Source organism: Haliotis asinina, chromosome 9, assembly GCF_037392515.1.
Source record: "Haliotis asinina isolate JCU_RB_2024 chromosome 9, JCU_Hal_asi_v2, whole genome shotgun sequence".
Classification (NCBI taxonomy): Eukaryota; Metazoa; Mollusca; class Gastropoda; order Lepetellida; family Haliotidae; genus Haliotis; species Haliotis asinina.
This window is the reverse complement of record NC_090288.1, coordinates 42815381-42841851: the sequence shown is the minus strand read 5'-3', so window position 1 is coordinate 42841851 and position 26471 is coordinate 42815381. Positions and strand designations below refer to the sequence as shown.

General features: G+C 40.0%; 1 protein-coding gene across 3 annotated transcripts in view; it reads left to right on the top strand.

Moving 5' to 3' along the window:
• Positions 1–26471, top strand: part of LOC137296806 (plexin-A2-like) — a 191219-nt gene that overhangs the window by 144096 nt on the left and 20652 nt on the right. For all 3 annotated transcript variants that reach the window (XM_067828668.1, XM_067828665.1, XM_067828666.1), the window contains exons 8-22: positions 1379–1469; positions 19490–19607; positions 19743–19877; positions 20193–20315; positions 20699–20792; positions 21256–21440; positions 21911–22053; positions 22165–22270; positions 22574–22713; positions 23782–23982; positions 24362–24455; positions 24864–25124; positions 25380–25538; positions 25845–26082; positions 26325–26470. In XM_067828668.1, the coding sequence (XP_067684769.1) occupies positions 1379–1469; positions 19490–19607; positions 19743–19877; positions 20193–20315; positions 20699–20792; positions 21256–21440; positions 21911–22053; positions 22165–22270; positions 22574–22713; positions 23782–23982; positions 24362–24455; positions 24864–25124; positions 25380–25538; positions 25845–26082; positions 26325–26470 (2234 nt within the window). The remainder of the gene's footprint in view (positions 1–1378; positions 1470–19489; positions 19608–19742; positions 19878–20192; positions 20316–20698; positions 20793–21255; positions 21441–21910; positions 22054–22164; positions 22271–22573; positions 22714–23781; positions 23983–24361; positions 24456–24863; positions 25125–25379; positions 25539–25844; positions 26083–26324; position 26471) is intronic.

Here is a 26471-nt window from a genome sequence, read left to right as displayed (position 1 = left end):
AGACAAACGACAATGGCTGTCCCTCTTTTGTCACATTTCCTACTTGCAAATGTTCACGTCTGCTTGTGTTCGATATTGGCATCTGTCTTTAAAATGTTGCTGTCTGCTGGTCATGGTCTCTGCAGACCAGTTGCTTAATCCAAGTGCTGGACTTCCTTTGTTCCTGGTTTGAACAGGTTGCTAGCAGAGACTTGGGTGATTTGGCCATCCGATTTGTTGGCAGCAGAGAATCCCTGTTCGTGAATAGCAACAATGTTGGCATCGTGCACCCTGCAGGATGCATAGCCTCAGATTGAATAGATGAGCTAAAAGTAGGAATGACATGGCTGATCGTAAAATAGAACAAGTTTAATTTGTTCCTTCCCCCTGTCTGCGAGCTGATCGTCACTCAACCTGGCCCTCATGATGGAAACGCCTTTCTTCAAATAAATGTAAATTCCTTTGCTGATGATTTGAAGGAAATGACATGAGTCATGTGACTCTGGACAGGAACGTTTGTAGAAACGTGAGAATTGCAGGAAAACCGATCCTTTCCCAATTTCCATTTGTGTTATTGACATTTATGGCCCCTAAAAGAACATGTGTACACAGGTCGGTCAATCACAGGTTTATTCTGACTGGCCTATAGGACAGCCTTTCGAAGCTGATATAATTGTGAGATGCCGTAGCATAAGGTGTCAGTCTAATATTCTCTCATCACTTGTTGGGCAGTGTATTGTCCTGTCTGCTCCAGTTGAAAACTAAATACCATCAAACATCCAACCAACAGACGCAGACTCTGATCAGGGTTTGAAATTTGACATGCCATCGGACCCTTTCCTCATGCTCCCTATTAATCTGCCAGTCACATGACAGCAGCCATGTTTATCACATGAATTTTTAACAATGGCGACCTCCATCAGAGAGTTGTAAAAATCCCTATAAACCACCAAATCAACCCACTCCATGTTGCATTCGTTTTGATGTCTGCAAAAATGAAATATTTATCGGGGCAATTGAAGCGAGAGTAATAAATCTTGTCGTAATTGACAACGAACTGCCACCCTCCCATAATCCCTCAGTCATGTAGAAAAACTTTGTCTGTTATCTCCTTGCAATGTCGACCCTAATTTTGGCTTTTTCGTTTTAACAACTGGTCAAAATGTGCAACAAGACTTGCAGCTTGATTTAGTGTCACCAAAAGTGAAATTTCTGTTGTTTTATCTGATTAACTTGTTAAAATCACATTACTCGAACAACATGTCATTTTCCCCTCGACTGGAGGGCTGCCATTATGACAACTTGGACAAGAAAGATAATTATGCCATATGTAGTCTGCCACATTGACGGACAGCATGAAGTTTATAATATTATTGATGTAATATTTCTTCCATTCCAGATCACATAGTGATGCGTTTGTCTGTGAGAATGAACCAGCAGGACTTTGTGTCAACAGACTTCACGTTCTTCGACTGCAGCCTCCACAACTCGTAAGTCCAGAGTGTACTCTAGCATACATACACCCGACGCAGATAGCACCAAGTTCAAGAAAGCATAAGGGGTCTACAACTGAAACAAATATCGGCCATATGATAATAATATGCAAAATTGAAATTTAAAAGTCTTTGAATAATGCACAGAGATGAAATTTTGATGCAGAAGCAGAATCAGCTTCAAACAAAAGAAGAAACCTTACAATTTGAATATTTCTTAGGAAGATTGATTTTTGCATATTTGAAGCAAGCTCATGCAAGTGTGACAGAAACTGGTGCCACAAGCTCCTCCATTAGTTCAAGGTTTTGAGCTGAACCATTCAGACAGCTACTCATCAGCACTGTGAGATAAAATTCAGTCAAGATTAGAATCCATCCAAGAAATGGCATTGATTAATTGTCATCGTAACTGTACCCCGTTACAGAGGCCAGCTACAGTGGAACAGTGGTACCATTCACATGACTAGCCAATCAGACTTCAGCGTAATGATGGCACTGGCCAAACGTCTTTATTAAGGATTACAGTGGTCATTAGGCTGCTAAAAAACGAGCCAAAAAATGTAATCAGGGAAGCATTAAATTAACTGTGAGTTACTTGTTGGTCAGCTGTCAACCACTTGCGGACATCTTCTCATTGATCAAATCTGCTGATGCTTAGTCACCTCTTGTGAAAGATCAAAATCAGTTAGGGACGAATTTTAATTATAGGTTATCTGGGGTTTTTTTCCTCCATTTTGTTTTAAATTGAGCAAAATATTACTGTTGCGTATCCTGCAGCAGTCAGGCAGTCGCAAGCTTGCTTGAATACACAATTCAAGATGGCTGTCTAAGTCTGCATTAATCTAATAGTGTCATTCATCATAGCTGAAAACCCTTGAAAAATATTAAACAGCTCGTATGTCAGACATTGTACACGTGATGTGTTGCAATACTTCCAAAAAGCTGCCTACTAGACTTGTGATGTGCAAGGCTTTGGGTACATATATGGCATCCTCAACAGTATTCCCATCATCCTCGATTGAGGTCAAAATACGGATTCCTTTCGTTCAGGAAATGATCTGCGCTTATGAAAAACATTTGACTCAGAAAACAAAGCCTGCTTATTGATTGTGGCATTTTCATAGATAGAGGCCAGCTTTACATGCAATTAAATCACACCCACTTTGTTAGTTTACGAGACTTGTGATATAAGAAGTAGCGAAGTTTGTGAATGTTCTTAGCTTCTTCTGTATCAGATAACGCATTTTTCTGATTTCCTCATCTCAGGGGATGGAGCACGCTCATGAGTTTGTGCATCTGAAAATGTAAATTTGTTTGAAAGAAAACAGATTAGTCACTTTCTGCCACAGCAAGTGCCGAAGCTGATTATTAAATGTAAACCTACACTGAGATAATATCTTGGGAAGACACAGTTTGCATTAAGAGATATGGCATTCAATGTATGCAGGCTCGCACCTCATTTGCATGGTGCATTGATGGTCTGACTTGGGAGATATGACATTTGGAAAGTGCAGGAGAGTCTCTCATTTGCATATTGCATGAAAGCCCAACAAGTGTCAGCAGAGAACCATGTTTTCCTGTTTCTGTTAATTGAAGGTGATTGTGTAGGGTGTGGGGTCAGAACGAGTGAGAAGATACAAAACATCAATCAGACAGAAGAGTTTACTCTTCAACATCAGAGGAGGAGGTAGTGTGCAACATTTGGCTGAGTCAGACACCCTGCTTGTCATAACAAATGAGAAATATGCATATCTCAACAGCAATTGACTTGGCAGACAGATTCAGCTCCTAGTAGATTGAAGGGCTCTCCATTCCTGAATCATGTGGAGGAAAGTCCCCACAAACATTGTGCTGATCAAAAAAGGGCAGGAAGGTTACGTCTGCTACTTAAACTGCCATTACTCAGGTATCAAGGGAGGTAATTGAGATGAGACTTGATGTCTGTTTCACCTCCACTGCTGGTGGGGTCAGGGAGGTGAGGGTTGGGAATTGTCTGTTGGGTTAGCCAGTATTAACTTTCTGATGTAAGTCTTTCTTATCTTGGAAAACATCCTACCCTCTGTGAAACAAACTGCCCGACATTCTTCATAGTCATCAGTGGCAGAACTGGATGATTGTGAGATGACTTTGACCTCTTCGAATATCAGATGATCAAATTATGACGCAGCTGAAGCAAAATGTTGATTCATGAATGCTGTAAAAGTAATTCCAGAAAAACCTCTGAATGTGATTTGTTCTCAGCATGGTGATTCTTTGTTTTAATTGAGCTCAGGATTACAAGTTTTGTCTTCTTTTTAAAAATGTTATTCAATTGTAATAATAAATGCTGTCAAGGGACTCCTTTTCTTCAAGGATGTTGTCAGTTTCTGTGATTAAACAGTTATACTACTTGACAGGTGATTAACAATTATTGAAAGATTGCATAATAATTGCAGGAACAACACTTGTTCTCACAGACTTTGTTTGCAAATTAAAATTGTTCTCAGATTGTAAAACACTTGATGATTTGAAGGTTCTCATCCTGCAAAAATCACTTGTTTTGTAATCAATTTGAATAATTACTGTAATGAGTTTTTGAATAATCCTTCCCTCATTTTTCTTCAAAATTGGATTTTAAAAATTGTCATGTAATCAATTTTGTTTTAACCATCCACTGGCAAATTAAACATGTTGTTAAATAACTTACAGTGTCATCTTGACATTACCTCTTAAAAATAGCTGTAAGGGAAAAGGTTTGTGATTACTATTTAGAACACATGGTGATGCATATACTACACTACAATTTGCACAGGATAATAATACATGTGTTACATAGTCCTTGGATGAGACGTGTTGTGCAACTTGTTGATTAGGACAATTCATTATAATCACAAATGATTTTAAGTGAAACAAAAATATAGATACAGAAATTTGTCCTTTTCATTATATTCCACTATATACAAACACACATCTCTCAAAATTCAAATAATCAAAGAAAGTATTTATTTTGAGGAACTGTTGAAAAGGTATCAGTGATTGCTGTTTTACAATTAAATTAAAAGAATTGCAATAGTTTAAGAAAAGTGAAAATGTGGGAAGAAAAATTGACAGCAATGAGAAAACATTTGGATGGTGTATTGGAAGTGACAGCTTCATAAGTTATATTAGCTGTGCAAAGGTTAATGTAGCACAACACAATACATGTCCATTTGTGCAAATGATAAAGAGGAAACATGATGCTAGTGTTGTATGGCAAGATGTTGACCACCTATGTGATCTGATCAATACAGAGTCCAAGACAGCCCAGTGCCCACTACAGCATCTTCGGAGATTGTTTGCACAAGAGTCGAGGGATTTGACTTCTTGCTAACAGTAGCCGATATATCGGAAAATGTTCACTGTAAATAATGGTTTTATGACACTGAGGACTGATGCCAGTTGGGTTATGAATTTGATGGCACATCTCCTAGCAGTTTCATATGTGACTTGAACCTACATGCTGCATACAGGTTCACCCCAGGGAGTTGAGCTGACACAGCGAAAGAAGAAGTAGAATCTGAAAGTGAATTAAGGTGAATGTCTCATCCCAGGCCCATATGTAGTACAAGGCCATCTATGTATTGTGGTGTGTATGGAAGCTTTGGCATGCAAGAAATGGTAATTATCTTTCATGGCACCACAATTGTAGTTCTTTTCATTGGCCATAAATATTTCTCTGATGTGATATTATAAGTTGTTCACTGGTCACGAGGGGACCATTGGCTCATGTACCCTTGAAGTGTGTTTATGAACATAAACAAACCTCAAAGGTACATAAGCCCATGGTCCCCTCACGACCAGTGAACAACGTATTGATCTTACCAAACATCTGAATTTTAATTTTGAACTGTTTGAAACACTTCTGTTGAATGCGAGGCGAATCGCCATTTTGCAGACAACTCAAAGTAAACAAATTTAGAGTTATCTCCCTTTTGTCTATTTTCAATCGCAAAACATTGGTAACTTCCTTGCTTCATGCATGATTCAATGTCATTCGAGGCAAAGAAGTACTACCATGAAGCACCAGAAGAGTTCGGAATTCCCAGCGAAGTACATTGAAAATAAAATAGAATAGCGTTTAGCCAATCAGAAAGCGACATTCATGTGTGAAGTAAGATGAGAGCCTATATACCCCTCTTGGGCTCCAGCCTGGGTGCTTGAGCTGATAGTGCCATTATTCTGTTTGCATTTAAAGGTACAATTTTGCTGCTGTCATTCCTCAGGCCATAATGATTTGTAAAATTTCTTTGCATCAAATGTATCCAGTTTCCAAATTAAAACCTGCATGCCAGAAAATTCCCAGGGCTTGATAATGGTTGAAAGAGATATCTGTGCAGTAAATAAGGTAACTGGGTCGTAGCTGATTGTTCAACCCAGCATTGTATATTATTGCTCATACTATCATCCACTAGGTTACCTTATTTATGACAAGACTGTTACAATGTGTGAACTGGCTGGTCAGAAACACAAACAGTGTGGGCAGGTACTCATGATATTTATTAACCACTGGTTTACCTGACAGGTAAGAGCTGACCTTACTGAAGACGCTTGTCAGACAACCCAACAGTGTGACTGCCATGACATGACTTCAACTTTATTCAAAAGAACAATCACTTGCTCACCTTTCCATTACTTTTGATGTTTCATTGTTATAATGTTGTGTCTGAGCTTGACATCTCATTGTTTGTCTTGAGTACTTAGTCTGCTTGGTTTCAAAAGGTTTCAGTAAAAACCCACAGATACAAATTATGCCTAAGTTGTTTGATTTTAGACGTGGAGTATGTGGTAGTTAGAAGTCTGAGAATGGGGAGGTTGTGACTCCCCTATTATAGTGGTTCTGTTGTTGGTTTTTGATTGAACACTCAAGAGAGGCAGCTTCAATATGTATACCGTCATTTCCTAACTCCCTAAAGACAAGAAACAAACGAGAAAATATAAAAACTGTGTAATATGCTCTTGGAAGTGTTCAATGGCCTACAGAAATGCAATAATGTCAGACGGTGTTTTTTCACCAAAATCCCATTTTCTAGCCAGAAATTAGCAAAGTTTCAGGATCGAGCACTAAAGAAATAGGGTTGCCGAATTGTAAGAGAAATTAAAATTTTTAGAATTACAAAGTCTTGATTTGGCTGATGAAGATTACGTGCAATGGTTGGAAAATTAGGGATTGAAGTGATTGCCTTAGTCATCGAGACAGGGTTGTGATATTGGCCTGCGAAGTACACAAGTGGAAGTATTGAGACAGAACGAGATGGGCACAATTGCCGCTCAGAGACCCAGAATAGCAGTTTTCTCCATCCTCTACATCAAATTTGGTCCAAGTCCCGTGAGTCGAGGTCATAATCAGCCTTTTGAATAGGATAATTGAATTTGCTCTTGCTGTAGTTTGGGAAAACGTTGGGATGTTGGAAAGTCAAAAAGCTATGAAGCAGGAAATCTCCACTGACTAGTAAAACTTATTGGCCATTTGAAATATTCAGAAACTTTCTGCCGAGCAGAAGCACTGAGTCATGGCACTTTCAAAAAATAACTGTTGATCGTATTTTCCACAGGTTTTATCTGTGCTAAATGTCTGTTCACGTTGCGGCCAATTTGACAACCCAATCACACAGATCTGGCTTCCCCCATCATTCTTCAGCCTGTGTGCTGTGTTTGCTGACCCGAACCTCTTCTGGTCCAGTCTCTATTCACTGGAGGCTCCACTCCGCCATAATGGTTTTTCTTGCAATAGTTCTTAATTTCGATAAGGAAATTATCTCAGATTTGAAGAATAATTTGCTCAAGTTAAGTTGTCAGCAGATGAGTCAGTGTTTGGGGAACAGTTTAGCCCAAAATCAAGCCCAAATAGCTGCTTTAAACAACAGTGATAACAATGATTTACTCTCCTCCTCAGCCCCCTACATACTGCTACTCAAACAAGTCTATTGAGACAAGTGAAAGTTGCAGCCCGCAAAAAAGGTTCCAGTTTGTGTTCCTCAATGACTCAGATTCATGCAAGAGGGAGCAAATTATCTGATCTTGACTGAAGGCTGCGTCAAACACGACAAAGATGTGGCGAAATGCTGTGAAAATGTCAAACATATATCGCCCCCTCAAATGTAGGCCCCCCTGACTTGCCGTAAATGCAGCACACATGATGTGATAACATAAGCATACCATGTGCCACAATAGCGGTCAGTGTTATTTGTTAAATGTTAATCTATCACATGGTATCGCTTGGGGGTAGCACATAGTTATCACACTATGGTGTACACATGCTTGTATCCATTCCACTGTGGCTGTAGGAGTAATAGCTGTATGATACAAGACTTTATGGTCTATTTTAGTCAAATGTCACACTCAGGCTGTAGGGATACAGGCTGCATGCTATAAGACTTTATGGCCTACATAGTCACATGTCACACATGAGCTGTAGAGATACAGACTATATGATACAAGACTATGGAGCCTGCATAGTCACATTGGCACTCAGGCTGTAGGGATACAGGCTGTATGATTTGAGACTTTATGGCCAACACAGTCACATGTTGCACATGAGCTGTGGGATACGGGCTGTATGATACAAGACTGGCCAACATAGTCACATGTCACACATGAGCTATAGAGATACAGACTGTGTGATACAAGACTTTATAGCCAACTTAGTCACATGTCATACATGAGCTGTAGAAATACAGATTGGATGATAATATACAAGACTGTGTAGTATACAATTACATGTGACACTTGGGGAAATAAGCTGGTTGTGTTGTAATAATATACAAGAAGTTCACCGCCATATGCTCATCAGGAGGAGTTGTACATGTCACATGCCTATCAGGGCAGCAATCTGCATGTTCAAGTTGTATATTATTTCACCTTTGTATGTTTACATGCTGAGGTGAAGCATTGATTGGAGGCAAGCCGTACAAAATCTCAAATCACATCGTGTATGTTCGGGGGAGCTTTTATAAGAAACAGATAAGAAGCTATTCTCCATCCTAATTGGTCTTCACAAAACAAACAAAACCAAAAGCCAGATCAGAATCTGATAGCTGAAAGTCTTTTAAAAATACTGTTGAAGCTGAAAGGAATTATTGTTCCAGGTTGGATATTCTTTCCCATATTTGATTCCACTGTTCACTGAAGCCCACGATGGGATTGTGTCCACCCAGCTGATGTAATATTTGTAATATTTGATAAATATCTCTTTGAAGTCAGATTTCTAGTAGAATAATTAAATGAAGAACATTTCGTTAATTACTGATGTTTCAGGATTCATTTATAAATTGGGGTGATTTAATTAAATTATGGTTGGATGGCAGAGTTGTTGTTAGTGGAGGATAGTACCCTTGTTTCATTAATGTTGGGCTTCAGGTTTAATCTGTTAGGCCTGACGTTGAACTTCATTGATGGTCACTCATGCCATATAGTGGACACACTGACGGGATCCCACTTTCCATACTGATCAGGGGATTGTTAGTCAGGTTTAATCTCCAACTTGTTCATCCAGATTATTGACTAAAATTTGCTCATACATGAATTCATATCCTGCAGTCATAAAGGGGATGAATATTTATTGAAAAGCGGATTAGCATTAGAGATAAAGCAGGTGGTCAGTTGACATGTGCCTGAAGGTCAACCAATCAGAAACTTTGTGTGGGATCAGAGGTCATAGACAAGCTTTGGATATTTGACCTTCGACCCAAACTGTTCGATTATCATTAACTGATCTCAGATGGACCTGTGGTGCATTTATGAAATGTAATCATATCAGGATCAAAGTTTTCGGGATACAATTCCATTCTCTCTGTTGGAACTGTTGTGAAGGTGATCTGAATATGTTTAGGAACTTTAGCCTGTAATTTTCTCATCACTGTGTAATCTTACATTTGGACAAGAGTGATTCTCTGATTCTATGGTGGGTGATGGCAAGTTAAGTAGATGTTCTTGAAATGGGAAGAGCTACCTCACCTTTTAGGCCAGAATTTCCAATACTGAATTTTAAATGATATTTTTTTGCTTGTTTGGATTCGAAAATTTAGCCGTGATCTTCCTTTTGATTTGGCAAAGCTGTAATTTTGGCAAACATCTTCAGAATTTCTTTCTTTTCTTGACAGGCCCGGACGAGTTGATGTTTGACAGATCAGATTATAATTGGTAGATTCTGTTATTTCAAGTGATCGAAAAAAGCAAAGCAGTGTTGCTTTAGAAATGGCATCTGTTGAGAAGCAAATATTTCCTGAGGCAGCATTAGTTTTGTAGACAGCAAGACTGCTGAATTTGTCGTGATATTGTAAGCATCCAATCAAATCTCGCTAAACAAATATCCTGGAAACCAATCAAACGTGAGGTAGCATTCACTGCCTTTGACTCCACTTTTTAGTTTGTCCAGTTAACGATACTGTAATAGACTGGGAGCTAAATTAACTTCACAGGCTTGTTGAACATGACCACAATTTCATCCAATTGACATGATCACGTGTTGGATCAATGGACATCAGTTTGAAGCTCTGTGATATTTGAAAAAAAGTTGAACAAGCAGCAGGTGTTTGTTGTGAGAGTAAAATTTTGGTTTAATTTGACTGGGGTATTCATTATGGATAAGTTGATACAGACTTTTTGTGATGACTGTTAGAAATGTTGCCTTTCATTGCCTCGACCGAACCAGTGTGTGGGTTTGGTTTTGATAACCATGTTTCAGTTTCATGAGGACATGTCCACCATTTTGGGAGACAAGGAGAATGGTAGAAATGTTCTATATTGTCTCAAGTAATGAAGTACATGTAGCAGATTGGCTTGCGAGTCCGAGTCAGTTCAGATTTGATAACAATATTTTCATTTCATTTTCTTGACCTTATCGGATAACAAGCAGAATGACTGAATGTTTAACTAACATCACTAGGCCACCATGCATCTTGAAAAGGTCCTGTGATTGTCATTGAAGCGAGGTTAGTCACACCGCGTCTGTGTGTGTGCGTGTGTGCATGCTCTCACTTGTCATAAGCTGTAAACAGGGGAGACCACTATGTCCTTGTTGTGTGTCAGCAGTATATATATGTCAGTTGTTCTTCTATAAACTGGCCAATATTTTAGTCTTCATCTGACAGCGTACATAAGTACAGGACATCTGAGTGAATCATGGGTTTACTTCAGATTCTTCTCAGAAATAATGACCTTAAATTGTTGTTTCATTATTTAGCAAACAACTGTTGCCATGGAAATTATATCATATTGGATGTAATAAGATTAAAGGCAAAATAGATTTGATTGTTTCTTTCCATAACTTTCTGACAGGGTGTAATTTTCTGTTTGAGTTTTTTCTTCCAAATCAGGAACATTCTGTTCTAGAATTGATTTTCCTTCACAGAGAAGACAGTAATTCACTTTGCTTCTGATTTCCTCCACCCAGTGTCAGTTTTCTTCCTTGATACTCATTCACAAAAGTTTATAAAAATAGTTAGCTTGTGTTATGATAAACAGTAAAGAAACTATTAGAAAGATGATGTTGTGAAAGGGATAACTAGCGCCATCTAAAAAACATATTCTATTACATTTCACTGTTTCCGCTTCACCTCACAATGTGACAGTCACTGGTTGTGTGTGTTTGTTTGGAGATTGACAACTGACAGGATTGCGACTTTTTCACTAAAAGAAAGGTTTCTGTATTTTTTGTATGAATATTGTGCATACTTATCTGTTACATAACTAATATAGATGTAACCATGATTGCAAGTAGCATTGTCCATCAAGCTATTTGCTTCTCCAGCAGGAACAAATGAAAATTGTTGCAAAAAGTTATGAAGAACATCAGCCTCAATATGTGTCCAATGCCTTTTGGGTGATTATGTTTGATTTGTGTGTTCGAGATATCTGTTTTATTTGATCATCTTAGTCATGTATAGAACAGAAGGTTAGACACAGAGAAGATCTTTGATCACGGGCAGACCAAAGCACCAAAACCAGAATGGCAGTGCACAATTCCACAAATGGTAAATCGCCCGTGCCTGAAATTGAATTTATTAAACTAGCTTTGTGATAAAGTTACATAGACATTTGGCAAGCGATGTAAATGGTATTGTCAGACGCAGCCATTCTCAGACTTGCAGGAATCAATATCGTCCACTCTTGCTGTGGGAAACGGTAGACGGTTCCTTTGTTGTACCGTTATCGGTGGGAATCGGGGATCATAATGTGTGAAATTACATCATGTCCTGTGATACAAGTCAATCTGGAGAAGGCTGTATCAGCCTTTGTGGCGTTACTGGTGAATATCCGTTACATTATGTCGCATATCACAAACACTTAGCAGTGTTGTAAGTTCTATTGTGGATGACAAACCTTCATGTGACAGACGGAACCTCAGTGTTTCTGATCCACGGAAGGAACCTAGATCAATCATTGCTTATCCAAGTCTGTTAGTTAATACAGTACAACATGACAGTTGTCATGGCAATGGAGGATTTGGCTGGTCTTTGCGGAAGTTTCTTTTCTTTTACTGCCTTCTTGCCTTTTTAAGAAGTTCAAGTTATGTTTTCATGAAAATAACTTGATTGCTTGTGAGTGAGTGAGTGAGTGAGTTTAGTTTTACGCCACACTCAGCAATATTCCAGCTATATGGCAGCGGTCTGTAAATAATCGAGTCTGGACCAGACAATCCAGTGATCAACAACATGAGCATCGATCTGCGCAATTGGGAACCGATGACATGCGTCAACCAAGTCAGCGAGTCTGACCACCCGATCCCGTTAGTCGCCTCTTACGACAATGATTGCTTGTCTGTTGAATACATTAATAAACAAATCATTGGTTACAGCCAGATCAGATGCGGCTGTTGAAATAGCCATAACTAGAATTATGTTCCCATTCCTGAAGTGGCCCATTTGTCTCAACAGTGATGATAGTTGAAGGTCTTCACAACAGGTCACTTTGTGCACCTCACAGCAGATACTGCACATATATTCAAGATGGCAGCCACACAGGCTGGCTTGTTGAATATATATGATCCACAGCAACCACACTTGTTCTTTCCACCCACCCCATCCCGCTACATAGTGCCCCACTTCATCCATCACCTCACCTGACCTCACTGAACCCCACTTCATCTCACCTCACCTCACTTCCCCTCACCCAACCCCACTTCATCTAAACTCACCTTACCTCACACAACCCTACTTCATCTCAACTCCCCTCCTTTCACCCAACCCCACTTCATCTCACCCTCCCCTCACCCAACCAAACTGTCTCGTCTTGCCCCACCTCACCTCACCCCACTTCACCTCAACTCAACTCAACTCAACTCAACCAACCCCACTTCATCTCAACTCACCCATCCAACCCATAACATCTCACCCACCAGATCCCACTTCACCACTCTTATCCCACTTCCACCCCAGCAGCACTGTACTGCACCTAACTCCATTCAATGCCCACCTATCTCTACAGATACTGCACCTGGTCCAACTTGTCCCAACTACCTGACCTCACCCCCTCCCACTCCCACCCCTTCTACCTTACCACACACTCCATCCCACCCAGCCATACTTATAATTAAGGGGCAATGAACATACTGCTTTCTGTTATAGTGTCAAGGTCACACTGCTCTCAGTGTTAACGTTGAATGTCAAATTCACTCAAATGAAAAATTGAGAAATACATGTATATTAATTTTTGCTTTATCAAAGGATTTGCATCATTTGTCTGTCATCTTTAATGTTTTATCATTCCCTAAATTTGAGAATGATCTCAAACATTTTCAAATGTCTTTTGGCAATGAACTTTTTTGTGTAATTATGTTAATGTGTTGAGGGAATACCATAAACTGCCAATGCTGACATTTCAGAAATATCGCATGGAAGAGGAATCGCAACTGTTCCAAGAAGGAAATAACTCTTGCTTCTCAACAGCCAGGGATTTGTCCGCCCTAATGGCTCTAAAGCGTTGCTGAAAAAGCAGCCTGTTTTTGTCATGATGCATTAGATATAATATGGCATTTACACATCTAAAGCTTGTTATTGGCGATGATTGTTGTGATTATAACATTTGCGTTGTCAATATGTTTAGATGTCGTGGAGCTACTATACAAAGTTACCATAATTACAACCATTATGAAATGGATGAAATATGAGAAATAGGAATTTTGACTAATTCTTTAGTTAAAAGGAAGGATAAGGCATTCTATTATAAAATAATATCATTTGAATAAACACTGCATCGTCTTGCTTTGATGTGCATCTTTTATCTTTCCCTTCTTATTATAAGTGAGTTTTTTGTCTAAGAGACAGCTCTGCCCAATGACGTTACTATCACTATATTAATGAAAGTGTGAAAGAGGCGTTCTTGTCGTAGGGATAAGATTGTTAGTCGCCAGCGTAAGGTTGTTAACGGAACCGTCAATGACAGGAATGGAAGAGAGATCCCCACTTATTAAGTTTGATGGGTTGTCAAAGAGTTAATGATTATGCTTAGGAACAACAAAGTAGGGGAAAGAGGAATATGTGAAGCTTGAAACATCAGTGTCTACAGACAATACATTGCCTGGTGTTCATGTGCTGGCATTGTCAGGCAATAGTCTGTTTTTAAACAGATTAATTTGATTACTACTTCACATCTCTGGGTTATTATCACAGAAAAAATATGGCTTTGATCTTCAATACACAAATTTTACACCCAATATTTTTGGAGGATGGTCATCAAAAAAACAACTTTTTAAGATTATAAAGTTTTACAAGTGAGCTGTTCTGATCACCTTGTGGATATTGTGTTGCCCCTGGTGATATCGTCGTGATGCTCAGTTGCATTTCAGTCATAATTTTAAATCACGATTTTTGCCATCAGGTCCTGATTTAGCCACCCAAACTGATCCTTGCCGCGAGGAGAAAGAAAATTTCACATTTCTCTGATTTGTCCCTCTGGAATATTTTTTAATTATGAAAAAAAGGGCCCAAACTGCAGTCTTGTATAAAAAAAAACAAATATGGAGTACTGTTCAATATTACTTCAGGGGGTTGCGACTTTCATTCACCTCAAGCAGCTTGTATATTTAAGGAAACACATTTTTGTTACATTAAGTGTTCCTCACCAGGTCAGCGAAGCATCTCTGTTTATGTCAACTGGAGAATGAAATTCTTTGTCACATGGCACCCAATGTTGTAGAGTACGTAACTCCGACTGTCAAATGTTAGATTCACGACTGGCAATTTGCTGCTTGTTTTTACACTGCCCCTTCTGTTTTTTGCTGCCAGTGTGTGAATTGATGGTCTTAGAAATGGCAGTAGAGAAAGTTGCCAGCTTGATCAAAGCCACATCGTAGAGGCTAGTCTAATGAGTTTGTTAGCATTCTTGCTAATCCACTACAAATGCCGTCAGGATGCACAAAGAATGCTTTCAGAATCCGTTTCTGTTTCTTGACACCTCTCCTCAACGTACCACTGGCCTCCATAATAGCAGGGGAGACATGTTTTTCCCCACAAACCAGGAAACTAAGGCCATAATTCTTGATGAAAAAAAACTAATCTATTTCAGATGTCATTAGCTTGAAATCACTTTTTCATGAAACAATTATAACTTCCGCTGAAAACTGTATTGTAACTGTTTCATGTAAAATTCTACAGTGGTCTGTGACAAAAAATACATTAAAAACAAATTAACTCTGAATAATTCATTTGATAGTTTCTGCTATGTTTACCATTACAAAATTGAATTTTTTCATTGAAAGTAAATTCATCCTCGCTTCATGATTGAAGTGCTGAGAAAAGCCATCAGTCTCAACACTTACACTACAATAGCTTTTTAACCAATTCTGAATTTTCGTGTTTTGTTTTAATTTCTTCAGATCGCAGTGCAGGGTGTACATCTTTAGGGAATTAAACATATTATCTAATGTGGAAACAAACACAAATGGGAGAGTGACTTTCTCTCTGCTACAGAGGACTGCCAATATTATTTCATAACCAGAGCCCAAGGGTATTACTAGTTGTCATGTAAATATCATGTTTTCCTGTCTCTACCAGACACATCCAAACAGCAGAGGAACTTTTTCAATTAGCCCCCTGACGTTATTAATCATTCTGTGAATGCTACGTCCTTCCTTCTCTATCTATATTATCTTTATTTCTGTCATCTTCAATTATTTAGCCATGCTGCTTACTTCCGTCAAATCCTGGCAGGAATAAATGGCCATTGCTGTATCTATGCAATTCAGAATTATAAGCAGGATGCTCCAAAAACAATGACGATGTCCTAGTAGATAATTTAACGAGAGAATGCCTGTCGCATTTTATATTAAGTAAAGTTGTCTAAATGATCATAAAATAATGCACGTTAGGAATTGCCTTTCCAGCAACTTTGGGCTTCGTTTCATCTGTTACTGATGTATAATACAACTAATAGCGCGTACCATCTTTCTTATTAAAAGTTAACTAAGCGTGAAAGTGAAGCAGTGGAGTCAATATATCACGTCTCATGCTTGTGATTAAAGGAGTGGAGATAATGGTCATAATGTAATTTTGGTCTCTGTGGTGTATCTCCCTCTCTGTTGCTCTATTGGTGAACACTGACGCCTGACAAGCCAGTGCACGTAGCAAATTAATCTCCTCAGAAAATACATTTATATCATTTTAAATGTCTGCTTAGATATGAGCAAGTTTTGGTGAATTTCAAAGTATGACATTTTGTCCACCATTCCCATTCTGATGATTAACGAGGGTATTTTTCGATCACCAAACAACACTCATGTGTTTCTGTGCATGATGGTATGTTTCAGATAGAACAGTCCTGAATTAACTTCAATCTGCTCTTCAAAGCAGATTCATTGAAATTTGATTTAAAATGTAATTTAAGAGGTCTTTTAAGAGAGGGGAGGGGGAAAAATTATGTGTGGTATTATGTGTGGTATGGATATGACTGTGCCCAAGCTGGGACCAGAGAAGCTGATGGGGGGTGCTGGGAAGAGACGAGGTGTCAAGATGAGGTGACTTAGCTGCCTGACCCATGTGTTCCCTCTCCTAACCCCTGTCAGTCACACTGGTATGATTCACACATCTTACTCCCCACTAATCTCCTTTCAAAGGGGCCGCCACTCCTCAAATCTCTCCCTAAACCTGTAGTCTGTCCCCACTGGCCAAGCCAGATCTTGTCTAAACCACCCCAGACTGTTTCTACAGGTTTCTGTTCACATAATGCTGGATCATGTAGCTTTGGATCTTGCCCTAACCCACATTCAGATCGCTCAACTTGCCAAATCCACTTAAAACTTCATCCTTTATGTGTGTTTTTAAAACACAAAACCAGCTTGACTCAGACCTGAATCAAGCATACAGACTGTTCCCATAATTACCTTTCATATGAATGTGGATATGTAATGTATATGTTGCCTTTGCTGATTTGTCAGGTCCATTATTCTTACCCATCAATAAGATACTACAAGGTCGTATCTGTTTAAACTGTATGTTGTAACCCATCAGTAAGACAACAAGGTCTAATCTGTTAAAACTTTGTATTCTGACCCACCATAAGGCACAGCAAAGTCTTATCTGTTTGAACTGTGTGTCCTGACCCATCAATAACGCACAACAAAGATTAATCTGTTTACTCAATAATACACAACAAGTTCTTACCTGTTATAACTCTTGTTCTTACCCATCAATAAGACACAATGAGGTCTTATCTGCTTAAACTCTATGTTGTGACCCATCAATAAGACGCAACAGGTCTTATCTGTTTAAAATCTGTTGTAATCCATCAATAGGACACAACAAGTTCTTATCTGTTTTAACTCTTGTTCTTACCCATCAATAAGACAACAACAGGTCTTATCTGTTTAAACACTGGCCTGGTAATAACAGTGATTGTTTGGGGTCACCAGTCAGCACCGTGGGGTCTGGGCATGCTTGTCCTGCATTGCAATAGCATGGTAGAGTTTTAAATTGTATCAAGAATGCAACATTTCTAAAGACTAAGAACCACTACAGACATGGGCGAAATATTTTCACTGGCCTGGAGGTAGCAGCAGAAAGCTTGGAGTCATTGTTATTTAACTACGGAAAACAAAAAATCCATGAGGTGGAGCCCCCAAGTCTCATAATGGAGCACAGAGACGTAATAGTAGAGCATCTGAGACATACCTGGAGCTGGTGATCGTAGAACCTCTGCGTGCTAATTCTGATCAATCTTGGTGGAAGGCCACAAGTCTGTACATCCTATCTAGATGGCTTGTTGGCTAATTTCACCTAAAAGTGAATCACTTAGAGTGAATACTTTCACTGCAGATCTGAATCACAAGTTTGAATCAATTCTCTTTGTGACTCTAGCTGTACAGTATGATCCTGTGAGATAGAGGTTGATTACTTAGAATAAATGAGTGGTCACAACATTCCCTCCTCATTTACACCCAGATTATTGGCCATTCCTTATTCCAAGACCTGCAGGAAGCGGGTAGTATGGCTCGAATCTCACACCATGCAAGATGACTTATTGACTGGCATCTGCTTGTTAAAATAAGGGTATCAATAGGAGGCAGATCTTTGCTGATGAGCCAACTGTTTCATTTCTCCAGCATTAAAAACCTCACAATGAGACGCGGTCAGACCAAACACTTCATTCAGAAACAAATACCAAAGTTCAGCTCTAGGCAAGTGAAATCACTAACTGATTGACGGATTTTAATGGGTGATGTAGCCAAAGTATTGTGGACCTTCATGCATTTGTATATTGAACTGAAGGTTGGGCCACGCAAGAGAAGGTGCATGCATATTACAGTAATGTCAACTTTTTCAGGTTTTTGTAACCTTAAGGTGAATTTTAGTGTGTCTACTTTGTAGAATATTCTGTTCTTGATTATTGTTGTAAAAAGTAAGAACTACAAAGAACCATTGAACCATTTTGTGGTTTGGGCACGAGCAGTTATGACATGACCTTGCCAAGATTATTTGAAACAAATTGCCTTGCAAACAGTTTTTTATTAATATGACATCAAAAGCCTTGAGGCTGTAGGAACAGATTCAAGTGATTAAAAATGGTAGCCCAACTATGTCTGAAGTAATTATCAATAATTTGTAAATCACAGCAAATATCAGCCTTGATATCCATGACTTCAGTGGCTGATAACAGCAAGCCAAACCATGTCAAGGGTGTTGAGTGAGTTGTCATCTCTCTCTCTCTCTCCTTCTCTCTCTCTCTCTCCCTCTCTCTCTCTCTCACTCACTCACACACACACACACACACACAGAGAGAGAAAGAGAGGGAACTGAAGTACAGCCTGTTACGTCCATGTTTGTGATCTAATCACAAGCCTTAAGATCATCGACAGGAATGAAAGGAAACGCCATTAAGATTACAAACTATATTGCTACTCACATGGTGCCCAAAGCAGTCCAAGTTACCGTGTCCTGAAGCAAGGCTAACGAGGTGGCCATTATACATTGTGTGCTTATAATAGACTCGTTAAATCTCTCATCTCGGGTATTTATTGACAATCAAAAGAAAATTAATTAACTAGACAAGATCATAGATTGTGAAGCATTCAGAATGAGGATCTACATGTGAAGAACATGTGTTGCCTTTAGGCTAACTAGTGGCTGCAACTCCCTTTGTGTCATAGAGTCAACTTCTTAGCCACCATCAAAGGGGCATTGTGTTGTATGGAGTTCCTTCAGTTAATATAGAAATATATATCTCGTGATGGAGAGCAGCAGATAAATCTGTTTGAATCTGAATCTTGGAGTTTGGGATGATGGTGGTGGTGATGATGATGATGATGATGATGATGATGATGATGATGATGATGATGTGTAAAGTTCCTTTAGTCAGTGGAAAGTTATATCTCAGCAGGGACAGCAAGCAGTGAATCAGTTTGATGATGATGATGATGATGATGATGGTGATGGTGATGATGTATGGTGGTTGAGTTCACTTAGTGGAAACTTACCTCTCAGAATAAATAGCAACTGATGAGTCAGTTTGATGTAATTGTGTGGATGATTGTTTGACGTTTCCTCACATCTGTTTTTCTTGGTCCACAGATGCACCAGCTGTACGCAGAGTGACTTCCCTTGTACGTGGTGTATCAAGGGACACATTTGCAGCAACATCGTCACTGATGACTGCCGTCGTAACGAAACACTAGTTACTGGCAAAGCGGTGAGTATAGATATATACAAAGAAGTAACTGGGTTATTTGGTTGCATAATATCAAATAGCCTTAATGACATGATTCTGTTTTTCAACCAATCAGAAGGCAGCATACACTCACGTTTACTTCATTTGTACCAACAGGTCCGAGGAACTACTCGGCGTCCTGGGCCAAAGACATGTCCAAGGATAGAGATGATCAGCGATCCTCGAGATCCTCAGATTCTTGTTGCTGCCAATACTGACACTGGTATTGAGGTCAGGGGTCTACATCTTGAGGTAAGCAGGTGCCAAAGTATCTCCAGCTCAAAAGATGGATCTCAATAATCAGAATGGATAGTACTGTTGAATATCAGTCCAAAATAGGTGCCCAGTATCTGTGGGCTTGGTGGAAGGGAATTAATAAGGAATTTGACCTTAGAGGTTGCTGATAAGGGACAAGTTCCACTACTTGTTCATACCATCAACAACAGGTTCGTCTTATAACAGGCAGATTGTTGTTACATGATTTCTGTTTCTGAGTTTTGGCTAACATGCAGAAATGTTCTGTGGCGCTGCTCACTTCAGGTTAAAAACATGTCTTTCTGTTGACAGGCTTACCAAATTGGAGGAACTGGCCTAAAGTGTAGCTTCAACTTCAAGTCTGGCATGACTGTTCCAGCAACTGTACTACCTTCCCGTGACAACACATACATCATCAAATGTCAGAATCTGAACGTAAGAATTCCATATTAATTCTTTTGTAAGATCCTGATCTTTTAGAATGTGTCAAAAAATATCATTCTCGGATTATGTCAGAAAGTCATCTGTACTATTTGTGCTAGGTTATCAGCAGTGAGACAAAGATACAGGTGTCATCTGTATTATTTGTGCTAGGTTATCAGCAGTGAGACAAAGATACAGGTGTCATCTGTACTATTTGTGCCAGGTTATCAGCAGTGAAACAAAGATACAGGTGTCATCTGTACTATTTGTGCCAGGTTATCAGCAGTGAGACAGAGATACAGGTGTCATCTGTATCATAATTGCTGACTTGTCAGTACGCAAATCACACAAAGATGACATTGTGTTGTAGAAAAAGTTTACTTTCTTTGTTTTAGTTCAACTACTTCCCGAATGTGAGCTATCAGAACGTGCCATTCAACATCATGTGGGAGAACATCAAGGCTCTGGACAACCCTTCCAACATCCAGGGTACTTTACTTAAACATTTTCGACCTGTGAAGGTCCGGGGTAGAATGGGCCTTCAGCAACCCATGCTTACCATAAAAGGCGACTATGCTTGTTGTAAGAGACACCTAATGGGATCGGGTGGTCAGACTCGCTGACTTGGTTGACACATGTCATCCATTCCCCAATTGTGCAGATCAATGCTCATGCTGTTGATCTTTGGATTGTCTGGTCCAAACTCGATTACTGTAAACAGAAAAATTTTCACGACCGTTTAATGTTCGCCAACTTCGTGTCAGATTTCATGACACGAGAATAAAAATGCGATAATATAGATATGTCATATGTGTGACTATACAACAGTATTGACTGTTTAGTGATGTTGTAGAAGTGTCAGTTTGTGTAACTGTTCAACTGTATTGACTCTTTCAGTGACGATGTACAAGTGTCAATTTGTGTGACTGTCCAACTGTATTGACTCTTTCAGTGACGATGTACAAGTGTCATGTGATGGCGGGGTCGTGTGGGTCATGCTTGACCCAGGATGAGAAGTACAAGTGTGGGTGGTGTCAGGAAAAGGAACACTGCACCACTGAACCAGACTGTAACAACAGTCCCCACAGTGATTGGCTTGGGCATCAGTTAACTTGCCGCAACCCCAAAATAGAAATGGTAAGCTTGTCATTATGCTAATGTCAAGGGTTTGCAAGGATGCTATAAGGAATTGGACCTTACTTCCATCAGATAACAACTGTTGCACGGGTCCAGATTTCATGATATAAACAGCAGTAGTCTTTCAGACACTGTATCTACATCAAAGTCACTTCTCCAAGTCAGTTTCTCATCAATCTGTGGTCCAGCTGAAGCCTGTGTTCTTTGAACAACACAATATTATATAGATATCAGGTTGCAATGACTTAGGTTTTGCTTTCTGTTGTGGATGGTATAGGACCCAGAGCTCATATTATCCGTTTCCAGTCCAAAACACCTGCAGCATCCCAGTAGCAGCATGACAGTTCATGAGGTGTCTTAGTGGAGACATCGTAATAAAGACGTGCTGCTTGTACACCTGTTCAGATTAAGGAAACATGAATGTTTGAGGGCCTCAACTTAGGAGTAACTTGTGTTTTGATTTTTGGTAGATATCCCCCCAGTCGGGGCCTCTGGAAGGTGGCACCCTCTTGACCATTGTGGGAGAAAACCTAGGCAAGAAGAAAGATGACCTGCACGTTACCATCGGGCCCTTGGTGGACTGTGCCATCAAGGAATATGTGGCACCCAGACAGTAAGAACAATGTCCTTATTCCAAGTGTGCATGCATGTATGTGTGCGCAGTCAACCATTTCAGATGTGTGTTTGTTGCACCAAATTCTAAGCGCCTCTTATTCCTTTCCAGGATTATTTGTGAAACAGGTCCTGTGGTCCTAGAACAACAGCACAGGGTCAAGGTCAAAATTGCCAATGAATATGAATCAACATCAGCAAGTGTCTTCCGATATGTGGTAAGTAGGAATTGTGAAGTGGGAATGAAAAGCTGTTCAGAACACGTCACTGTTAATCTGGACCCTGCTGTGTTGTCTGTAAGTTATAATAGCCAGAATTCACCAAGCAAGACAAGATGAAGATGGGGATGATGTCACTGAGAGTATTTTGCTGGATTGGGAGTTCTGTCTGGTCTTCTTTAGTGATATTAAGCTTATTTCAGAATATATCATTGAGCGCTTTTGCAGTACTTGTTAAACTGAGCCAAATGACGTTTACCAGAGATTTAGAATGTCACAAACTGATGGTACTGGGATTTTCAGCTTCCAACAGTGACTGACATCAACCCTGATTATGGACCTCGCTCAGGTGGAACCAGGGTGACAATATCAGGGGAAAACATGGATGCCGGCACCGAAAAGACAGTGTACATTAATTCCCACAAATGTGAGGTCATACCAGTGTAAGTATACATTAAGAGTGAGTGAGTGAGTGAGTGAGCTTAGTTTTATGCCGCACTCAGCAATATTACAGCTATATGGCGGCAGTCTGTAAATAATCGAGTCTGGACCAGACAGTCCAGTGATCAACAACACAAGCATCGATCTGCACAATTGGGAACCGATGACATGTGTCAACCAAGTCAGTGAGCCTGCTTGACCCGATCCCGTTAGTCGCCATTCTATAGCAGACTTTCACGGGTCATACATTAGGAAGACTTTAGCAAAAGAGAAATGATACATACTTACTAATCATGTCCCATTGATGGTATCAGAAGTAAATCCAAAGTAATTTGTAGAAGGCACTGACTGATGACTAGTTGAACTAGGTACATAACTAGTTTCAGTGCAACTTGATGGTGATTAGATTCTGCAAGGGGCCACAACTGCTACCAGGCATTTCGGTTTAACATGAACAATTGTGTCCCCTAGTAGTGCCATTTGTGACCGTGGGTCAGTCAACACTATAACCTACTTGTGGTGTTCTCAGTATGATCAGAAACACCAACCATATGAAACTTATCAAGGTGATAAAGTATCATACAGCTTGTTTAGCTTGACGTGATCAACTGAATGCTAATACATAGCGTGACCCTGTCTCAACTGGTTGGGTCTATTATTGTGAAGCAGTGCACCTTTGTCAGTTAATTGTCAACATGTCCCGAACAGCCAAGGCAAGGTTTGCTGTTTGACATTTCAGTGTAGAAAAATCGTTAGCATACTGGTATCCTACTTTCTTTAAAAGTGGTGTAATGTTTCCGATAAATTCATGATGTGCAAAAACACAAAACACAAAATTCTCTGCTCCCCTATTTAATGAAGTTAACCTGACCTGTGCCATTGGACGTCCCAGGTCATACATATATAGGGTAGCTGAGGTAAAGCTGAATATGTTGTTCTTGTACTCAGGTTGCAAAAATGTGATAAACTACCAACCTTTGCACCTGACTAACATCAAGGTGGCTTGAATCATGTTGCACTTTTCTCCAAATGTGTCAGACTAATAATCTTATATTCATCAATGTTTTCAGGCCCTCAAGTCCTTACAACTTAGTCTGTGAGACTTCCCCCAAATTGCTAGACTCAGGCCCAAGCCCTGCCACCATGTTCCCTCCAAACAGAGTTGTGGTAAAGTTCGACAACCAGATCATCAATGCTGATCATAAGATCCGATATGCCTACGTTCCTGATCCTGATGTCACTTCAATCAACCCTAAAAAAGCCATTCGAAGGTGAGTAACCGATGTCCATTGGAGGGAAGGACAGTTGGAAAGGGGGTGTATGTTAGCACAGAAGAGTTAGTTTTAAGAGGGGAGAGCACGCAAGGATATGAACAGGACTGCTTTAAAGAGAAATTTCACAGGTATGAACAGAAGAGTTGTAAAGGGGAGCTGAACTCATGATGGTGCGTGAACAGGACTGTTTTAAAGGGGGCTGCACTCAGGTATCAACAGAACGGTTTTAAAGGGTAGCTACGCTTAGGTGTATGATGATAACTGTTTAAAGAGGGGCTACAATCAGGAATAAATACAGAGTGTTCTTGCTGACCATGTGAAACTGATGTAAGGTGGCTGCAGAAAGTCATCACTAATTCTGGACATACTATTCCAGTGGCGGTTTACGTATCACTGTTCAAGGAATACATTTCACCAATGTGCAGAGCCCAAAGATGCTGCTTGGACACAACAACGAGGTCTTTGATAGCGTGAGTTGTCTTCTTTATATCGTCTGGACATTGTTTTTGTCCTGTGGTATTCACTTTGCCTTGAGGGAAGCTGGCTCATCACAACCAAAACCAGGTTCAATTCCTGAGATGAGTACAATGTATGAAGTTTTGGTTTTAACCAGTCATGAAGTTGTGTTAAACCATACTCTCTAACTCACATTGATCACTGGTCTATTTAGGCGGCTAAGGAGATCAGGTGGTCAGACTAGGTGACTCAATCATTGGATTGTCAGGTCCAGACATTTATCCCCGTCATCTCGCTGAAATATTGTGGACTGAGGGTCTGAACAACATACACAGTACTTACATGAAATGGCATTAGCCACACATGATGCTCTGTTTTAGTCAAAGAAGACACACATACTATAAAATCATGTTGTGTTTCAGATTTGTGACAGAAAGTCAGACAAAACATTGGTCTGCTATTCTCCAATGGTGGAGACCCTTGCTCCAACGCTGAGTGACGATGTTGATCACGTTGATGTGTCGTATGGATTCAAGATGGATGGTGTTGAGAACATCATGAACCTGACTGGGCGCAGCATGGAGGCATATGGAGTGTTCACCCTCTACCCAGACCCTGTGTTTGAGAAGTTCAAGAATGGAATGAAGTCCCACCAGAAGAAGACAGAGTTCTTGACAATAGGGGTAAGTGTGGAACACTTGGTGTCTACATCATGGCCAGTCAGTGACTGTCTATGACAGTGAGGGTTTCAGTCCTTTAAAGTCTTGATACAAGAATAGGTATGTACTGTGTTCACCAGGTTAGCTATTCTCGAAATGTTCATAGCCCTATGAACTTCTTAAGCCCATTCTTAACCCTTTGGCAACGATCAAAGTTAAGAATTCTAAGGGCTATGAGCATTCCGAGAATAAGAGCTAAGTTCTATTTCATTCTACCAGGGAAGCAACCTGAACCCAGCTATCCCCAAGGAGGACGTCACCGTCCACATTGGCACCGGCATCTGCAACGTCACCTCCATTGCAGCCACTCAGCTCACATGCCGACCACCCAAAAGCCAACCACAGTCCAAGAAGGGAAATGACATTCCAGAAGTCGTGGTAGGTTTTGTTTGAGTTTTATGCCAACAAATGGATAGGGATATCAAAACTAGGCATTAAAGATGGAGGAGAGTTAGAATGTGTAAATATGAGAAATGATCAGAATAATCACAACAGGGTATTGAAATTAAGGAGATTCAAATCAAGAGAAAGAAGGGTGTGTAAGGGAGGATTCTACCAGGACCACGTGCCGTCTTCATAGAGGTTGCATGAGATATTGGAGAACAAGGATCTATAACAATGATAACAATACAAGATAACATGATGTGCAAACCTACTTTATCAGATCACGTTCTCCTTCCATAGGTGATCGTTGGTCAGAACCTGACATTCAGCATTGGCCGTCTCAAGTACGAGGAAGCGGAGATGTTGACACTGCCAACAATCATCGGTATTGCAGTTGGTGCAGGTGTACTGGTGCTTGTGGTCATTATTGTGATTATCGCCTACCAAGTGAAGTCTCGTCGTAGCAATGATATGATGAAGAAGATGAGGATTCAGATGGACTCACTGGAGGCTCGAGTTGCCAACGAGTGCAAGGAAGGTCAGTCAAAGTACCTTTACTGGTAATACTGACTTAATTTACTAATTCATATTTGTACTAGTCAGAAGTTTGATCTGTCAACAGCCATGGTCTGGATGAACCAAAGGCTAAAGTACTTGGACCTGCAGCTTTGGCCAGTGCCACCTGACAATCTGAGAATACCATAAACAGATAACTTTTAGTTTATGAAAACGTAGTGACACAATCATCATACAAAATGTAAACAAATATTAATGTTTCAGCCTTTGCGGAACTTCAAACTGACATGACAGAGCTGACAAGTGACTTGTATGGCCAAGTGTCCATACCGTTCTGGGACTACAGAACCTATTGTATGAAGGTCCTGTTCCCTGGGGTAGAAAACCACTCTGTCATCAAGGAGCTGCAGG